Source organism: Rhinatrema bivittatum, chromosome 7 (genome assembly GCF_901001135.1).
Source record: "Rhinatrema bivittatum chromosome 7, aRhiBiv1.1, whole genome shotgun sequence".
Taxonomy (NCBI): domain Eukaryota; kingdom Metazoa; phylum Chordata; class Amphibia; order Gymnophiona; family Rhinatrematidae; genus Rhinatrema; species Rhinatrema bivittatum.
The window spans coordinates 141,674,854-141,690,183 of record NC_042621.1 but is presented as its reverse complement, the minus strand read 5'-3'; the positions used below and the strand labels follow the sequence as shown (position 1 = coordinate 141,690,183).

At 48.9% G+C, this 15,330-nt stretch overlaps 1 protein-coding gene across 3 annotated transcripts in view; it reads left to right on the top strand.

Moving 5' to 3' along the window:
- The window catches only part of PSAP (prosaposin), a 198,167-nt gene that overhangs the window by 102,557 nt on the left and 80,280 nt on the right, over nt 1-15,330 (top strand). For all 3 annotated transcript variants that reach the window (XM_029609276.1, XM_029609275.1, XM_029609274.1), the window contains one exon: nt 14,740-14,856. In XM_029609276.1, coding sequence (XP_029465136.1) covers nt 14,740-14,856 — 117 coding nt within the window. The remainder of the gene's footprint in view (nt 1-14,739; nt 14,857-15,330) is intronic.

The window sequence follows — 15,330 nt, the reverse complement described above, 5'->3', positions numbered from 1 at the left end:
ACAAAGCAGCTTCTCTGTGGTGGCACAGTGTGTCCAAGGTAGCAGTAATAGCAGCAGCAGCTCCTCTCCAGCAGTCCAGAGTCAACTTTTCCCACTTGCAAAGCCTCAAAGGTTGTTTGCATTTAGCAAGCTTGAAGCAGGATTCTCAAAGACCATCCTAGAGAGCACCTGTTTTTTATAATAATCGGTGATCCAAAACATACATGTATATGTAGCTTCTCTTATGTTAATGACTGAAGTTAGGGGATGTGCATTCTCTGAAAGGGGGTAGGGAGAATAACCTCCAGTACCCAAAGTGTAGGAGGGAAACACCTCTCTAGGTATACTCAGTCTCTTTGGGAATCCTTATCCCTGTACCAGTAACCAAACAAGACACTCAAGTGAGGTGTTCCAAAAAATTAATTTTCATCTGACACCAAACAATCTTCTCACGGTTACATGTATAATTAGTCCATAATCTCCATTCTGCTTTCTCTGGATAAGTGTCCCTCAGGGGCAGCTGGCGAGAGGATAACCTCTCCTCCCAGGTTTTGGAAGTATGGCTTGTAGTTTGGTAGGAATCCCCTAGCCAGAAATGGGTCATTCGGATTAATCATCATCAAGCCATAACTGTTTACAAAAATACAAAGGTTACAAGTTAAGGGGAGAAGAGATAGCTGAGGGGGATATGATAGAGGTGTTTAAAATCATGAGAGGTCTAGAACGGGTAGATGTGAATCGGTTATTTACTCTTTCGGATAGTAGAAAGACTAGGGGGCACTCCATGAAGTTAGCATGGGGCACATTTAAAACTAATCGGAGAAAGTTCTTTTTCAGTCAATGCACAATTAAACTCTGGAATTTGTTGCCAGAGGATGTGGTTAGTGCAGTTAGTATAGCTGTGTTTAAAAAAGGATTGGATAAGTTCTTGGAGGAGAAGTCCATTACCTGCTATTAAGTTCACTTAGAGAATAGCCACTGCCATTAGCAATGGTTACATGGAATAGACTTAGTTTTTGGGTACTTGCCAGGTTCTTATGGCCTGGATTGGCCACTGTTGGAAACAGGATGCTGGGCTTGATGGACCCTTGGTCTGACCCAGTATGGTATTTTCTTATGTTCTTAGCTTACAAAAATATTTTTATTTGTTTAGGATTTTGAAAAGACAAAAGGAACTTTAATATGTATGTGAATGAAGCGGTGATCCCTTTAAAAATGGCAGCAATGGACTAATATCAGCAGCTCCTGATAAAGCTGTTTTGCGAATCATCGGCCGGGTGTCGATCTGATGCTACATTACATGAGTTTAATACACTGGGATTAAAGAGTTGAAAAAATTGAAATTTATTCAAATATACGTTATCGACTTCATCATGATGAAATCCCATCACAATATGTACAATATATGCATGTTTAAGGACATCGACCGCAAATGATTAAAAGACCGGACGGCCTCCTTTTGAGTATCGGCTAGGCACGTCGCCAGGCTTGAGGATGTGGCATATATAATAATATATAATATTGTTAAATAACCATTATAGCATTTATCATAGCAAATATTGAGTGTTGATAAGAGTATAGTCTTATAGGAAGACTATTTGGTAGACCCGCTTCCACATCTTTGACACCCGGATGTAAATCGACACAATGATGTCCCGCCGGTCCATCCCTCCGTTCCGAAGGTAGGCGGCAGACTGTCTCTCTCTTTTACGAGGTATGGACCACAATCACAACAGATCCTCCGGTCCTCTAGGTGGCGGAGGTCTTCAAAGCACACAGCTTTGCCCTGTATGCATGTGGGTGTTATACCATGTAACTCCCTGCCTCAGTCTCGTTCTTCCACACTACACAGTGCATGCGGATTCTCCTCTCTCAATTACTACAAGAATTTACCCTTGGAATGAAGATCAAGCCTGAGGAACTGAGTAAGAAACAGAACAAGGTAATGCAGATTTTCAAGGCTACTAAGTGCCTTGACTTGAAGGCTCCCTCCAGTTAGCCAGCTAGGGCAGTCCTCCTCTAGACCCCAGTCGGGATACCCCACCAGCAGAGACTGGAAGAGCCCTGCAGTGACCAGGGGGCCTACTCAAGTGCCCTCGCGTTGCCAGGAGACACGCCATCTTATGACTCAGAGCGTGCATGAAGCATCAACACATGAAGCATCAACACATGAAGCATCAACACATACGCAGCAAGCATGGGTGAAGTGCAGGAAAGTGCTGGTTCAAGCTTCGAACCGACACAAGCACCATGTGTCATTGGGAGTGTGTCAAAGTATGGCTCCTCACACAACAGACACTCAGATCAGGTCTTGCTTGCTTTGCATTATCCTTTTCATTTTTATTTTATTTCAATAGTTTGTATGCCTCAAATCAAATATTGATCTTTGTTTCCCTGCCTCTTATTCACCCAACACTTTTCACAACCAAAATGTTCTACAACATTTTTTGTGTAAAAGACCAAAGAAATTTTTAAAGGGAGGCAAGTGATGTTTCATAAAATTGTTTCCAGGTACCATCCAGGTTACCCTTAATGACTTTTAATCATAAACACCACCATCCACTCTAATGTCTATTACTTATGAATTAATTTTTTATCTGTTTTATTTAAAAATGTGAAAAGTCCATAGTACACCTAAATGTAAAACGTCCACCACCACTCTAAAAACACACTTGTTTGATTCTTATAATGCTTCTAAGGAGCCGTACATAACTTGCAGCTGTGATCCTGAGAAATCGATGCAACTACGACTCCTTAGAAGCATTATAAGAATCAAACAAGTGTGTTTTTAGAGTGGTGGTGGACGTTTTACATTTAGGTGTACTATGGGCGTCTCACAACATTTTTAAATAAAACAGATTTAAAAAGAGAAAAAATTAATTCATAAGTAATAAAGACATTTGGGTGGACAGTGGTGTTTATGATTAAAAGTCATAAAGGGTAACCTGGATGGTACCTGGAAACAATTTTATGAAACATCACTTGCCTCCCTTTAAAAATTTCTTTGGTCTTTTACACACAAAATGTTGTTGTAGAACATTTGGGTTGTGAAAAGTGTTGGGTGAATAAGAGGCAGGGAAACAAAGATCAATATTTGATTTATTTGAGGTATACAAACTATTGAAATAAAATAAAAATGAAAAGGATAATGTGGGATATGTAGTGTTATTGGATTCATTTTTCCCCCATTTTTGTGAGAGTACATGCTTTGCTTCCCTGGCAAACAGGGGCTTACTGCTTCCAGCTGCGAAGGGTGTCCGCCCCGGAGGGAGAATTGGCCTCTGGATGCGGATCCAGTTTTGGGTCAAAGGGATCACCCCGCGTCTTCCCAATCTATCCTCTGTACCCAGACCTAAGCAGTCGGGGTCACACCTTCAGGAGCCTCTGGAGAAACACAGGTGGGCTTCACATTCCCGGGCTCTTCAGGCTACCCCCTGAAGAACAGCCTCGCCTGTGTCTGTCCGTCCCCACCCCCCCCCCTCAGGACAACCTCTTCCACTGGAAGTCCGTGGAAGAGATGGGAAATACTCACCGTGGAGGCCAGGAAGGTGCCAGACCCATGTGGAGGTTCTTGGCATATTAAGAGCAATCCTCACTCTACAGCACAGCCTAGCTCTCCCGCACTCCAGTTTAGAGAAAAAGAAAAATCATGCTACATACCAACACCCTTCGGGGGTTCATAAGTATCTGAGCAATTTTGGAAAGCATACATTTCAAGCGGGAATGCTGAACGCAAATGCAGTGCTTGTAAGAGAGCCTTCATCCCTCAAAGCCAGGTCATTGCTGCCGCCCGCACAACAACCCCCCAGAACAGCAGCATGCTATGGGGGAAGGCCTATACTGTCTGAGGTACTGGACACGTTGGCCAGAATCACCAGGAGCCATTACAGCCAGCTTGCGGCAAGGCCCCGGACCATTGTTCACCGGACAACTGTTGGAGATAAACTCCAGAAGATGGCAGCCCAGTTGCAGGAGCAGAACGTGGAGGTAAGCGATTATATCAACAATCTAGGGCCTGCTGCCTCAGCAACCTAGCAGGGAGTTTGGGGCCACCTGGGTCACCTCCACCCTTAGCAGAGTGGGGGGAGGCTCTCATTCTCACCAGTCTTGGGAAGTGACCACCATTAACCATGGGGTACTCCAGATCATCAGGAAGGGCTACATCCTAAAGTTTAGAGCCAAATCTCCCTCCTTGTATACAGCCATACAGGGACAATGCTGGCAGCAGCCTCTGCCTCAAGACCTCCAGAATACTCCAGCAGTGCTGCACCTGTAGAGTCCTTGCTTCCCCATAGAGCTGGGGGGTTCTATTCCCCACATGTTCAGGCTCTAAACAGGCCTATCACAGGGAGAAGTTAAAGATGACTCCCCTCCAGCCCCATTCTGCCTAGTTACAACTCAGTGACTGGAGTATGTGCTAGTTCTGAGGGATCCGTACTCACATTTCTATCTGCCATACCTGTGGGCAGTACCTCTGTCTCCAAATCAGTGGACACAAGGTACCCCATTGGGATATTTCCTTGCGTGTAGCAGATGGACTCAAAACAAGTGGGTATAGTGTGCTCGTGCTAGCAGTTGGAGACGGATCTGACGTCTGCACGTGTACATGTACCCCCGCAGGAAGTGCAGCAATTCAGTAATTTCAGTCTCCAAAGCAGTTTGGAGCTACCTCGCACTCGCTGAGCGTATTTCCAAATTCTAACGACTAAATTCATAGAAGAATCCTATCTGAAGAGGAGCCCCGCACTCCTGCGGTGATACCAGTTGAGTTTCCCGAGGTGATTTCCGTGGTCCCTCAGAGGTAAGAAGCCTCGGTCCGGTGGCCGAATCGTGGCAGGGATCTAGCCCCCGAGTGAGAAGGGCTCGGGCGCGGCTGAGGTGCCTCGGTCCGGATCTGTTCGCAGTGAGGACTTGGCCCCCGAGCGAGACGAGTTCGGCGTGGCCTAGAGGCAGCGGGTGCACTTCCTCGAGCGCGGCGGTGACGGTACTCGCCCTCTCCCCCTGCAGCCGGAGACCGCCCGGGTCGCAGCCGGGAAGCGCCGAAGCTCAGGTAAGGCGTACATCTTTCCTTTGTTTGGTCTCCGAGGAGCGAGGATTGGTGGGGTCGGCCTATGTGGAGACCCACCAAGGAGGTCTCCATTTTACCTGCCGCCGCCATCGGCCCTGGTTCACAGGTAACGGGCGCGTAGGATAGGCGCCCGAAGGATTGGGCGCACACTGATAGGCGCACATTGATACGCGCACAGTGATAAGACGCACGCTGGTAGGCGCATATCTCCGCTCATAAGCCTCGCGCATACTATAAAGCGTATACTTCAGCTGGGAGCGCAAGACGCGATGGAGCGTAAGAGAGCCCATGCGTCCCCACAGGCGACACCTCCAGAATCAGGCATAAAGGCTCTAGGCCTCTGCTCAGCATGCCACCTCAGAGCGAGGAAGCAGACTCCCTATGCACCCAATGTGAAGAGGCCCTGGGAGTTCCAGGCCAGGGCCGGTCTCAGCCCAGATTAATGGCCAGTTCCTCAGGGAACACCCTGGATCTAGCAGGCCAAGCTGAGCAGCCGGGGAACCCGAGAGACCTGGTACCCCTAAGGCTTGAACCTGCTTCGCTCTCTTGGGTAGAATTATTCAAGGGGATTCACGCCTTTGTCCAGATGCAGTCTGATCCCCAAACGGACCCATATGCTCTGGATGAACCTGCTCCCAGACCCTCTAGATCTAGACAGACACCCGCCACCTGGAAGCCCCACTTATGGGGATTCAGATTACTCTGAGGAAGAAGGCGAGCTCCCCGAGGAGGGTGAACTTCCCTTGGGGATAGAGCCGTATCGAACCATGAGACGTTTCTTTCCTAAGGAGGATCTCCCAGATCTGGTCTCTCAATGCCTGTCAGAGCTGGGTATCCCAGGCCAAAGCACCCCAGGGGAACCTAAAATGAACCCCCTGCTAGAAGGCCTTCATCAAATGGCCCACCACTTTCCCCTCCTACAAGCAGCACAACAGCTAATCGATCTGGAGTGGAATGCGCCGGAGGCTTCATTCAAAGGGGGTCGGGCCTTGTTGGGCATGTACCCCCTGGATCTGGCTACCAAGGAGCTGCTGGCGTACCCTAAGGTTGATGCCATAGTGAGCGCAATTGTGAAGCGCACCACTATTCCAGTGGAGGGAGGGGCGGCTCTCAAGGATACACATGACCGGCGATTGGACACCATTCTGAAACAAGCCTTTGAGGTGGCAGCAATGTCCCTACGAATTGCGGCCTGCTGCACATTGGTGACACGTTCCTGTTTATCACAAGCCAGGAACAACACTCCGGGAGAAGACATGGAATCAGCTCTCTCGTTCCTCACTGATGCTGCCTCCGACCTAGTTCGTAAAGCAGCTAAGGGAGTATCATCCTCAGTGGCAGCCAGGAGACAGCTCTGGCTACGGAATTGGTCTGCCGACTCTTCCTCCAAGACACGCCTTACAAGAATGCCCTTTAAGGAATCCCTCCTATTCGGCAGTGACCTCTAGCAACTGGCTAACAAATGGGGCGCCTCTCCATTACCCCATCTAACAGAAGACAGGCCAAGGAGGAGGCAGCGTGCTTTTCCTAGACCATCCAGAGGTAGAACCTCTCAGCGCTTCAACCCTTACAGGACTCGCTACCAAGCACCTCGTTCGCAGGCCAGGAACCAGTCCTTTCGGACTAAGCACAACAAGAGGGGGAACCGGCTCGGGTCCTGGTTGTACCCCACAATGACAATCAGCCGACCCATCCGGGGGTAGCAGCCATAGGGGGCAGGTTAACCCTCTTCTACTGCAGGTGGGTCGAGATTACCTCGGACTAGTGGGTCCTCGCTATTATCCAAGAAGGGTACTAACTGGACTTTTTTCGGCTCCCGCCGGACAAGTTTGTGGAATTTCCTTGTTCACCCCTCAAGAGGACGGCACTAGAAGTTACCTTGCAGAGGCTCCTATCCCTAAACGCCATAATCCCAGTGCCTGCAGGGGAGATAAATTCTGGGCATTATTCCATTTATTTCATAGTACCCAAGAAGGAGGGCACTTTCAGGCCCATCCTGGACCTCAAGTCAGTCAACCGACACCTACGGGTGCCCAGTTTTCGCATGGAAACTCTGCGATCTGTCAAAAGTTCAGTACAGCCAGAGGAGTTTCTCACATCCCTAGATCTGTCGGAAGCCTACTTGCATATCCCAATCCATTGGGATCACCAGCGCTACTTACGCTTCAAAGTCCTGAACCAACACTTCCAGTTCAGAGCTTTACCCATTGGGTTAGCCACCGCGCCGTGGATCTTTACCATGGTCATAGTAGTGGCGGCGTCCCTCAGGAAGGAAGGGATTCTCGTCCATCCCTACGTGGACGATTGGCTGATCAGGGCGAAGTCACCGGAGGAGAGCCACCGGGCAACCAACAGTGTTAGCTCTTCCGGACAGCCTAGGATGGGTGGTAAACTTGAACAAGAGTTCCCTACAGCCTTCTCAGTCGCTGGAATACCTAGGAGTTCGATTCGACACCCAGGAAGACAAGGTCAGCCTGACCTCCAAGAGAAGATCAAAGCTGAGGAATTGTCTGCAGGCCCTGCTGAGCACCACCCGGCCCACAGCTTGGGATTACTTACAGGTCTTCGGCCTTATGGCATCCACCCTGGAGGTGATACCATGGGCGCGGGCTCATATGAGACCATTACAAAGTGCCCTCCTATCTCGGTGGAGCCCACGATCACAGAATTACACCTCTACCAGCCAGGGTGTGGAATCAGCTACGGTGGTGGCTGCAGCCCGGCCACATGAGCCGGGGGTCAAAAATGTCCTCCCAAACCTGGACCCTGCTCACGACAGATGCCAGCTTGAACGGTTGGGGAGCACATTGCGAAGAACTCACCGCCCAAGGGCAGTGGAACAAAGAAAAGTCGGGGTGGAACATCAACCGACTAGAGGCACGGGCAGTCAGGCTAGCGTGCCTGCGATTGGCCCACAGACTTCGACACAGAGCGGTCAGTGATGTCGGACAACGCCACCACGGTGGCATACATCAACCGACAGGGCGGCACCAGAAGCCAACAGGTATTCCTAGAAATAGCCCCCCGATGACTTGGGCGGAAGCAAATCTCCAGGACATCTCCGCCGTCCACATCGCTGGGAAGGACAACACCACGGCAGACTTCCTCAGCAGAGAAAGCCTAAGTCGCCCACAGCTTTCCAGATGATTGTGGATCTGTGGGGGATTCCAGGCATGGACCTACTTGCGTACAGGTCCAACGCTCAGGTGCCCAGATACTTCAGCCGCAGGCGGGATCCTCTATCCCAGGGGATCGATGCCCTAGTACAACCATGGCCTCGGGATCCTGCTATATGCCTTTCCGCCATGGCCCCTACTGGGTGCCATTATACACAAGATTCAGCGGCACAGAGGCCTAGTTCTTCTAGTGGCCCTGGACTGGCCAAGAAGACCGTGGTACGCAGACGTGAGAAGACTACTGGCAGGGAATCCCTTATCTTTGCTTCCACACAGGGACCTGCTGCGCCACGAGGATCCAACTCAATTCTCTCTTATGGTCTGGCCATTGAGAGGGCTAGACTGAAGAAACGAGAATACTCGGGGCCGGTAATAGATACACTCCTCCGAGCACGCAAGTTCTCCACGTCACTAACATATATCAGGATCTGGAGAGTATTTGAAGCCTGGTGCGAATCTCACGGCACCAATCCACATGCCGCTAAGATCCCTATCATTTTGGATTTCCTGCAAGATGGACTTCAGAAGGGTCTGTCCCTCAATTCCATCAAGGTTCAAGTGGCAGCGCTATCCTGCTACGGTCCCCAGAGTGATGGCAACAGTATCGCCACACACCCAGACGTTTCACGTTTCATGAAAGGAGTCAAACACATTCGCCCGCCGCTAAACTGGCCTGTACCCTTGTGGAACCTCAACCTAGTGTTGGAATTTCTAGCAGGTCCCGCCTTCAGACCACTTCGAGGCCTGTCCCTCCGTTCATTGACCTTGAAGATGGTGCTCCTGCTGGCGGTATGCTCAGCACGCCGCATCTCAGAGCTGCAAGCACTGTTCTGCCGTGATCCGTTTCTCCGAATCACTCCAGAGGCTATCCATCTTTGGACGGTTCCTTCCTTCTTACCCAAAGTAGTCTCACTTCCACCTCAACCAAACCATATCCTTGCCTACCACGGACGGTTTGAAGAAGTCTGAAGAAGGTCGAATACTACTCCATCTCGACATTGGCAGGCTACTGTCCAGGTACCTGGAAATGTCAGAAGCAGTATGAAGGACGGACCACCTGTTCGTCCTTCGCAGCGGGAAGAAGCATGGGGAAACAGTCTCACAGGCAACTATCGCCCACTGGATCAAAGAAGTTATCAAGGCGGCCTACGTAGACGCGGGAAAACCACCACCTCTACGGGTCAAGGCTCACTCTACCAGAGCGCAAGCGGCCTCTTGGGCAGAATCTAGGATGCTGTCCCCTGCAGAGATATGTAAAGCGGTGACGTGGTCCTCCCTCCATACCTTCGCCAGATTCTACCGTCTGGATGTCCAGGCCAGGGAGGACACAGCATTCGTGAGGGCAATCCTGAACGGACCTCGGGCAGCCTCCCGCCCAGTCCGGGAATAGCTTTTGTACATCCCACTTGTTTTGAGTCCATCTGCTACACGCAAGGAAATGTTGAGATTACTTACCTGATAATCTCCTTTTCCTTAGTGTATGCAGATGGACTCAGCATCCCACCCGGCTGCCAGTGTACATGGGGATTCACCGACTCCGGTAAGCCATGTTTTCTTATGATAGGGCATCCACCCTACCGGGTGTCGACGCCTTCCAGTTTAGAATCCTGGCTGTCTCCAGCTACCATCAATCGGTCAGGGTAATCCTGTTCATTTAATCGATCAGTCAGTTACACATATATCCATAAAGCTTTTGCAAGGAAGATTACTGAATTGCTGCACTTCCTGCGGGGGTATATGTACACGTGCTGACGTCAGATCCATCTCCAACTGCTAGCACGAGCACACTATACCCACTTGTTTTGAGTCCATCTGCATACACTAAGGAAAAGGAGATTATCAAGTAAGTAATCTCAACATTAGTCAGCCCTGAGGGCCTTTACCAAGTAGCCCAGTGATGGTAGTGAACTACTTCAGGAAAAGGTAGATACTGATGTTTCCTTACCTCAAATAACTGGCTGCTGGTGGCCCTGGACCCATCCACTCTGCACCACAGCCTGTGGATTGCCATTGAGTGCTAGGACTTACTCAACAACGACAGGGAATCCAACTTGTGATCGACACAGATTCCTCAATTCATTGGCCGCAATCAACACGATACTGAACAAGAACATCTTTACTGGCCCGCTTAACATGTGCTGCCTACAGTGAGGCCTGTATTCATGGTGAATGCGACACCTGTACCCCCTGGTCATATCAGGTCAACACCATGAGAAGGGACCTCCAGTGGAGGTTGCACCTGACGTGCCAGATCAGTCCAACCACGCACACCTCAAACGAGGGGTAGATTGCCCGCATAGAGTAGATGCAAACCCAAAACAGATGGCCAGATTGGGGGAAGACAGTGTATTAACCTTCTGGAGCTGCGAACAGCAGGGATGCCTGGCATATGTTCGAAGGCTCCCTTCATATAAAGGCAGTCAGTAAACACAGACAACCAGGTAGCAAATGCTTATGCAAGGAAGAGAAGTCTGATTCCTGGAGGGTCTGCTGAGAAGCTATACGCAGCTTGAAGGGAGCAGAGGCATTCATACCCATGTGACTGGTCTGTCTGGTGTAGATACCCCAGGACAGACACTCAGTAGGATTCTCTCCCGCACAGACAGGAATTCAGTTAGAATGAGGCAGACGATTTTTTCCAAACTTGGGGTCACTCTTCATAGATCTTTTTTTCATAGAATTTCAGTTCATTGTAAGCTGGCATGATGTGCCTTACGAATGTCGGCAAAAAGCCAATAAATCTCTGCCACCAAGAACAATAGGAAGGTCTCTGGATTCTATGCCGGTAACCCAGCAACCAATGTTATGCACAGAACGCCTTCTTCATTCTGTGGGGGTACTCCTGTATGCCGTCCCCCCATCCTACTCATATCAAGAACCATCCAGATATGCATCATGGATAAAGCAGAATCTCATCCTCAGATCAGGTATGGCCAGACAACTGTGATACGCTATCGAATCCACCCATCCATCGGGAGGCTAGCACCCTCTGGCATGCATGGGAGGTCCTTTCTCCACCTCATGCATCATTTCCTGCATCCACAAGCATGGAGATTTAAAGGACAGTATTGATGCATCATATCTTATCTCTGCAGATCAGAGAGGTGTTGGCTTTCCAGGACATTCCACCAGAAAACTATCAAGATAATTGGATCAGACATGCAGGGTGGTGCCCTTCTCCCACTCCCAGGAATGCCTGTTAGAATACTTTCACTCGCAACACAGAGTAGGATTGGCAACTGCATCTGTCAATTTGTCAGTGCTGTCGCAGCCTACCTCTACCCCCATGAAGTCCTGGTGTCAAGCCACCCACTGGTTTCCAGGTTCATGAAAGGCATATTTAGGCTGCGTCCACATGTTCAGAAGCCCAGTCCAGTGGGATCTAAACCTAGTCCAATAATTGATGCTCCCGCCTTTGAACCTTGGACAGCAGTCGCCTGAGAGGAGATCTGGAAAGTTCTCTTCCTAGTCACCCTCACTGCAGCAGGGAGGGTCAGTGAACTACAAGTGTAGGTCCACTATCCGTCACACCAGGAGTTTCACCACATTAGGGTGATGACATGAGCATATCCCGCCTCCTCCCCAAAGTTATCTCTGCGTTTCTGCTCAACCAGTCTATCACCATACTGACCTCCTTTCTGGAGCAACTTCACATGTTGGGCTGCAGACTTGCCCAGCTTGTTACAAGCATTGCACACATTTGATATCCAGGGCTTTCCAACTCTTCAGTTCCTTCAACCTGAATGCCTGGGCTTTTGGTCTCCAACAGAGTCTTGCCTCTGATCTCTCAATGCATTCTATGCTGACAAAGATCATAGCCCTGAATAGTCTGCCAAAAACCATAAAGTCAGAGCAAGGGTAACTTCCATAGTCTACTAGGCGAAGTACCTCTCCTAGACACGTGCAAAGCTGCCGTGAGGTCATCACGGCATACCTGCACTTCACATCTCAGCCTCGACCATCAGGTGGCTGTGGATGCGGGGGTGGGCCGATCAATCTCCCTGTCACAGTCAAGCGAAGAGATTGTCTGCAACCAAGTACCAGATTGAGCTTGCCTCTCTGAAGCCAGAAGGGATGGTGCACCACTTCCATTCGCCCTTAGGTGGCACTCAACCTTCCAGCTGGTGACTCCCCAGTCGTCATGGCTAATTCAGATTGCTTATCTGTGGGGGGGGGGGGAAGCAAGTTTGCTTACTGTAAACAGTATTTTCCGTGGATAGCAGGATGAATTAGCCATGTTACGCTGCCTGCCTCCCCAGACAGTCTCCACTCCAGTTCCATCTAAAGCTTGGATAACAGACTGAGGCAGACTAGGAGTCACATGGTATATAACATCCACATGCACACAGGGCAAAGCTCTGTGCTTTGAGGAGCTCTGCCACCGAGGACCGGAGGACGATCTCCAGACATCATGGCTAATTCATCCTGCTATCCATGGAAAATACAGTTTTATGGTAAGCAAACTTGCTTTTCTTCCCTCTCTGTGGATAGAACACTGTCATATGAATAGGGAATCAATTTGACTCACCCAAGATATGTCTTGTTCATTTGTGACTTTGTTAGCTTAACAGAACCTTACTGTCTGAAACTTAGTAAACTGTCTTAAAGGAAAATTACGTGCTAGCTGTTTTTTACATTGGATAAACACTGTAGTTGTATTTTCTATATTGATATGGAAAACTTATGTCTGTTTCTAGAAACTCTGACTAGACACACTCAGCATGCCTTAATCCACACGTCCACGCAGGGTCCCTCTTCGTTCTTGTAACATAGAATTACAATAAAATAGAAACCCAACTACATGGGGTTGCTGGCATTTGTCATGAGGACAAACCTCCTGCTATCCTCAGGCACCTGTTACAGGTAAGCAATACTGCCTTCTCCAATGGCAAGCAAGGCGGTAGTCCTCACACATAGGTGAATCACTAGCCACAGGCTGTCCTCAACATAAAAGGACGAACAGACACCCAACCAGGTGACAGTGGGCCCAACAGTGCTGTTGGTAACAGGGGGGGGAGACAGCCTGAACCCAAACAAATGGGCCCTAGGTTGGGAGAGTTGGGTTCTACACCTTAAACAAGTTCTGAAGGACAGACTGGCCAAACTTACTGATGCATCGGCTGCCCCCATCCAGACAGTAATGGGATATAAATGTGTGGAGAGACCACATTGCTGCCTTGCAGATCTCCTCCATGGGAACAGCTCACAAGTGGGCCACAGACATTGCCATGGATCTTATAGAATGAGCCTTGACAACCCCCAAGATACACTCCCACCTGGGCATAACAGGAGATGCCATCTGCTAGCCAATTGGATATTGTCTGTTTGGCAATGGCAATGCCCAGCTATTCTTATCAAAAGAAACAAAAGTTGGACGGACTGTCTATGGGTTTCTGCCCACTCCAGGTAGAAGACTGTTCTCTTGCAGTCCAAATTGCACTGCTTATTCACCTTGGTGTGAATGGGGTCTGGGAAAAAATATTGGCAGGAAGATTGACTAGTTAAGATGGAAATTCATTAGCACTTTAGGCAGGAACTTAAGGTGCATATGTAGAACCACCCTGTCATGATAATGATTTATCCATCTTTTGCTAAGTTTCTAAGGCCTGGAGCTTGCTGACCCTGTGTGCTAAAGTGACCACCACCAAAAATATGACCTTCCAGGTCAGGTGCTTCAGGTCACAGGTATGCAGCAGCTCAAAAACAGCTTTCATCAGCTGAACCAACATCACGTTGAGGTCCCAAGACTCAGCAGGAGGCCTTAGGGGAGGCTTCAACTGAAGCAGGCACCACAGGAAACACATAGCTATAGGCTGTACAGAGATGGGCATACCCTATACACCCTTTAGGGTCATCTGGGTGCACGAGTGACAACCCCGGACATGAGATACCCCTAAGCAGAAGATGCAAACATGAGGATTGGTGACTGACTGACATGATCCTTAGGCACTGGGGGCACTGATGGAAACCAGATGCAGTCATTACGGGATGAAACAAAAGGGGGGAAAAGGACGGGACAATGTTGGTGGATGTCCGATGGGCACCGGGCACTGCCACTCTGGAGGGAACCAACCATGAAAGAAAACTTACCCAAACGCCAAAAAACCCTGACTGGGGGCACTATGGGGAGGTACCGAGAGGGACCTGGTGACGGACCAAAGAAAAAGCTTGTGGAAAAAATGCAAAACAGTTTTCCATAAGACGAAAAAGATAAGATTTGAGAGCTTGAACAAACAGCAAGCTCACAGCTCCGTGGAAAAAGACTGAAAAGGGGAGGGACCTATGTGGACACATGGTATATAGGGCATGCTGGGCATGCTCAGTGTGCCTTGTCAAAGTTTCTAGAAACACATTTTTTTTCACATCTGATGTCATCCATGTATGAGGACTACCATCCTGCTTATCCTCTGAGAACACCTGTTTCAGGTAAGCAACTCTGCTATATTCTGAGATGTGATGGAATTGTTGCTTACAAGTTTTTGTTTTGTTTTTTTGTTTTGCTTTTTTGTTTTGCAGGAAGCTTCTGATATCTGTATAAACTTTGGTTTCTGTTCTACCATTAAATCTGTGCCGCTCCAGACTCTCGTTCCAGCTAAAGTTAACCACGTGATAAAACAAGAGATGGTTCAAAAGGTTAGTGGAAGCTGAATATATTCATGTTCTGTAACAATTAGCTGAATGGTACAACAAATTGCATACAGATATAATGGGTTGTGCCCCAAGGAGCTTAATCTAAGTAATTGGATAATGCGACTTGCTCAAAAGTTGTTAGCAGGAGAAAGCAAGTTTGCTTAGCCATGACAGGTGGATGATTGTCATCCAGGACCCTTCTCTTTTAGCTTATAGAGCTTTTGCTCTACTGAGTATGTGTGGAAGTTCCTGTGTGAGCATTGCCTCGTGAGCCTCTGTCTATTTTAGAGCTGAGTCTAAAACTAGGTAGTTGAGCTAGGTGGTTGACTTCCAGGGAAGCAGGAGAGTGTATTTAGCAAGGCTAATTCATCCTGCTGTCTAGGGAGAACCCTATTTACAATAAGCAAATTTGTTTTCTTCACCAACCAGCAGTGCTAAATTAGCCATGACACTGGGAGTCCCATGCTGAGGACTGCA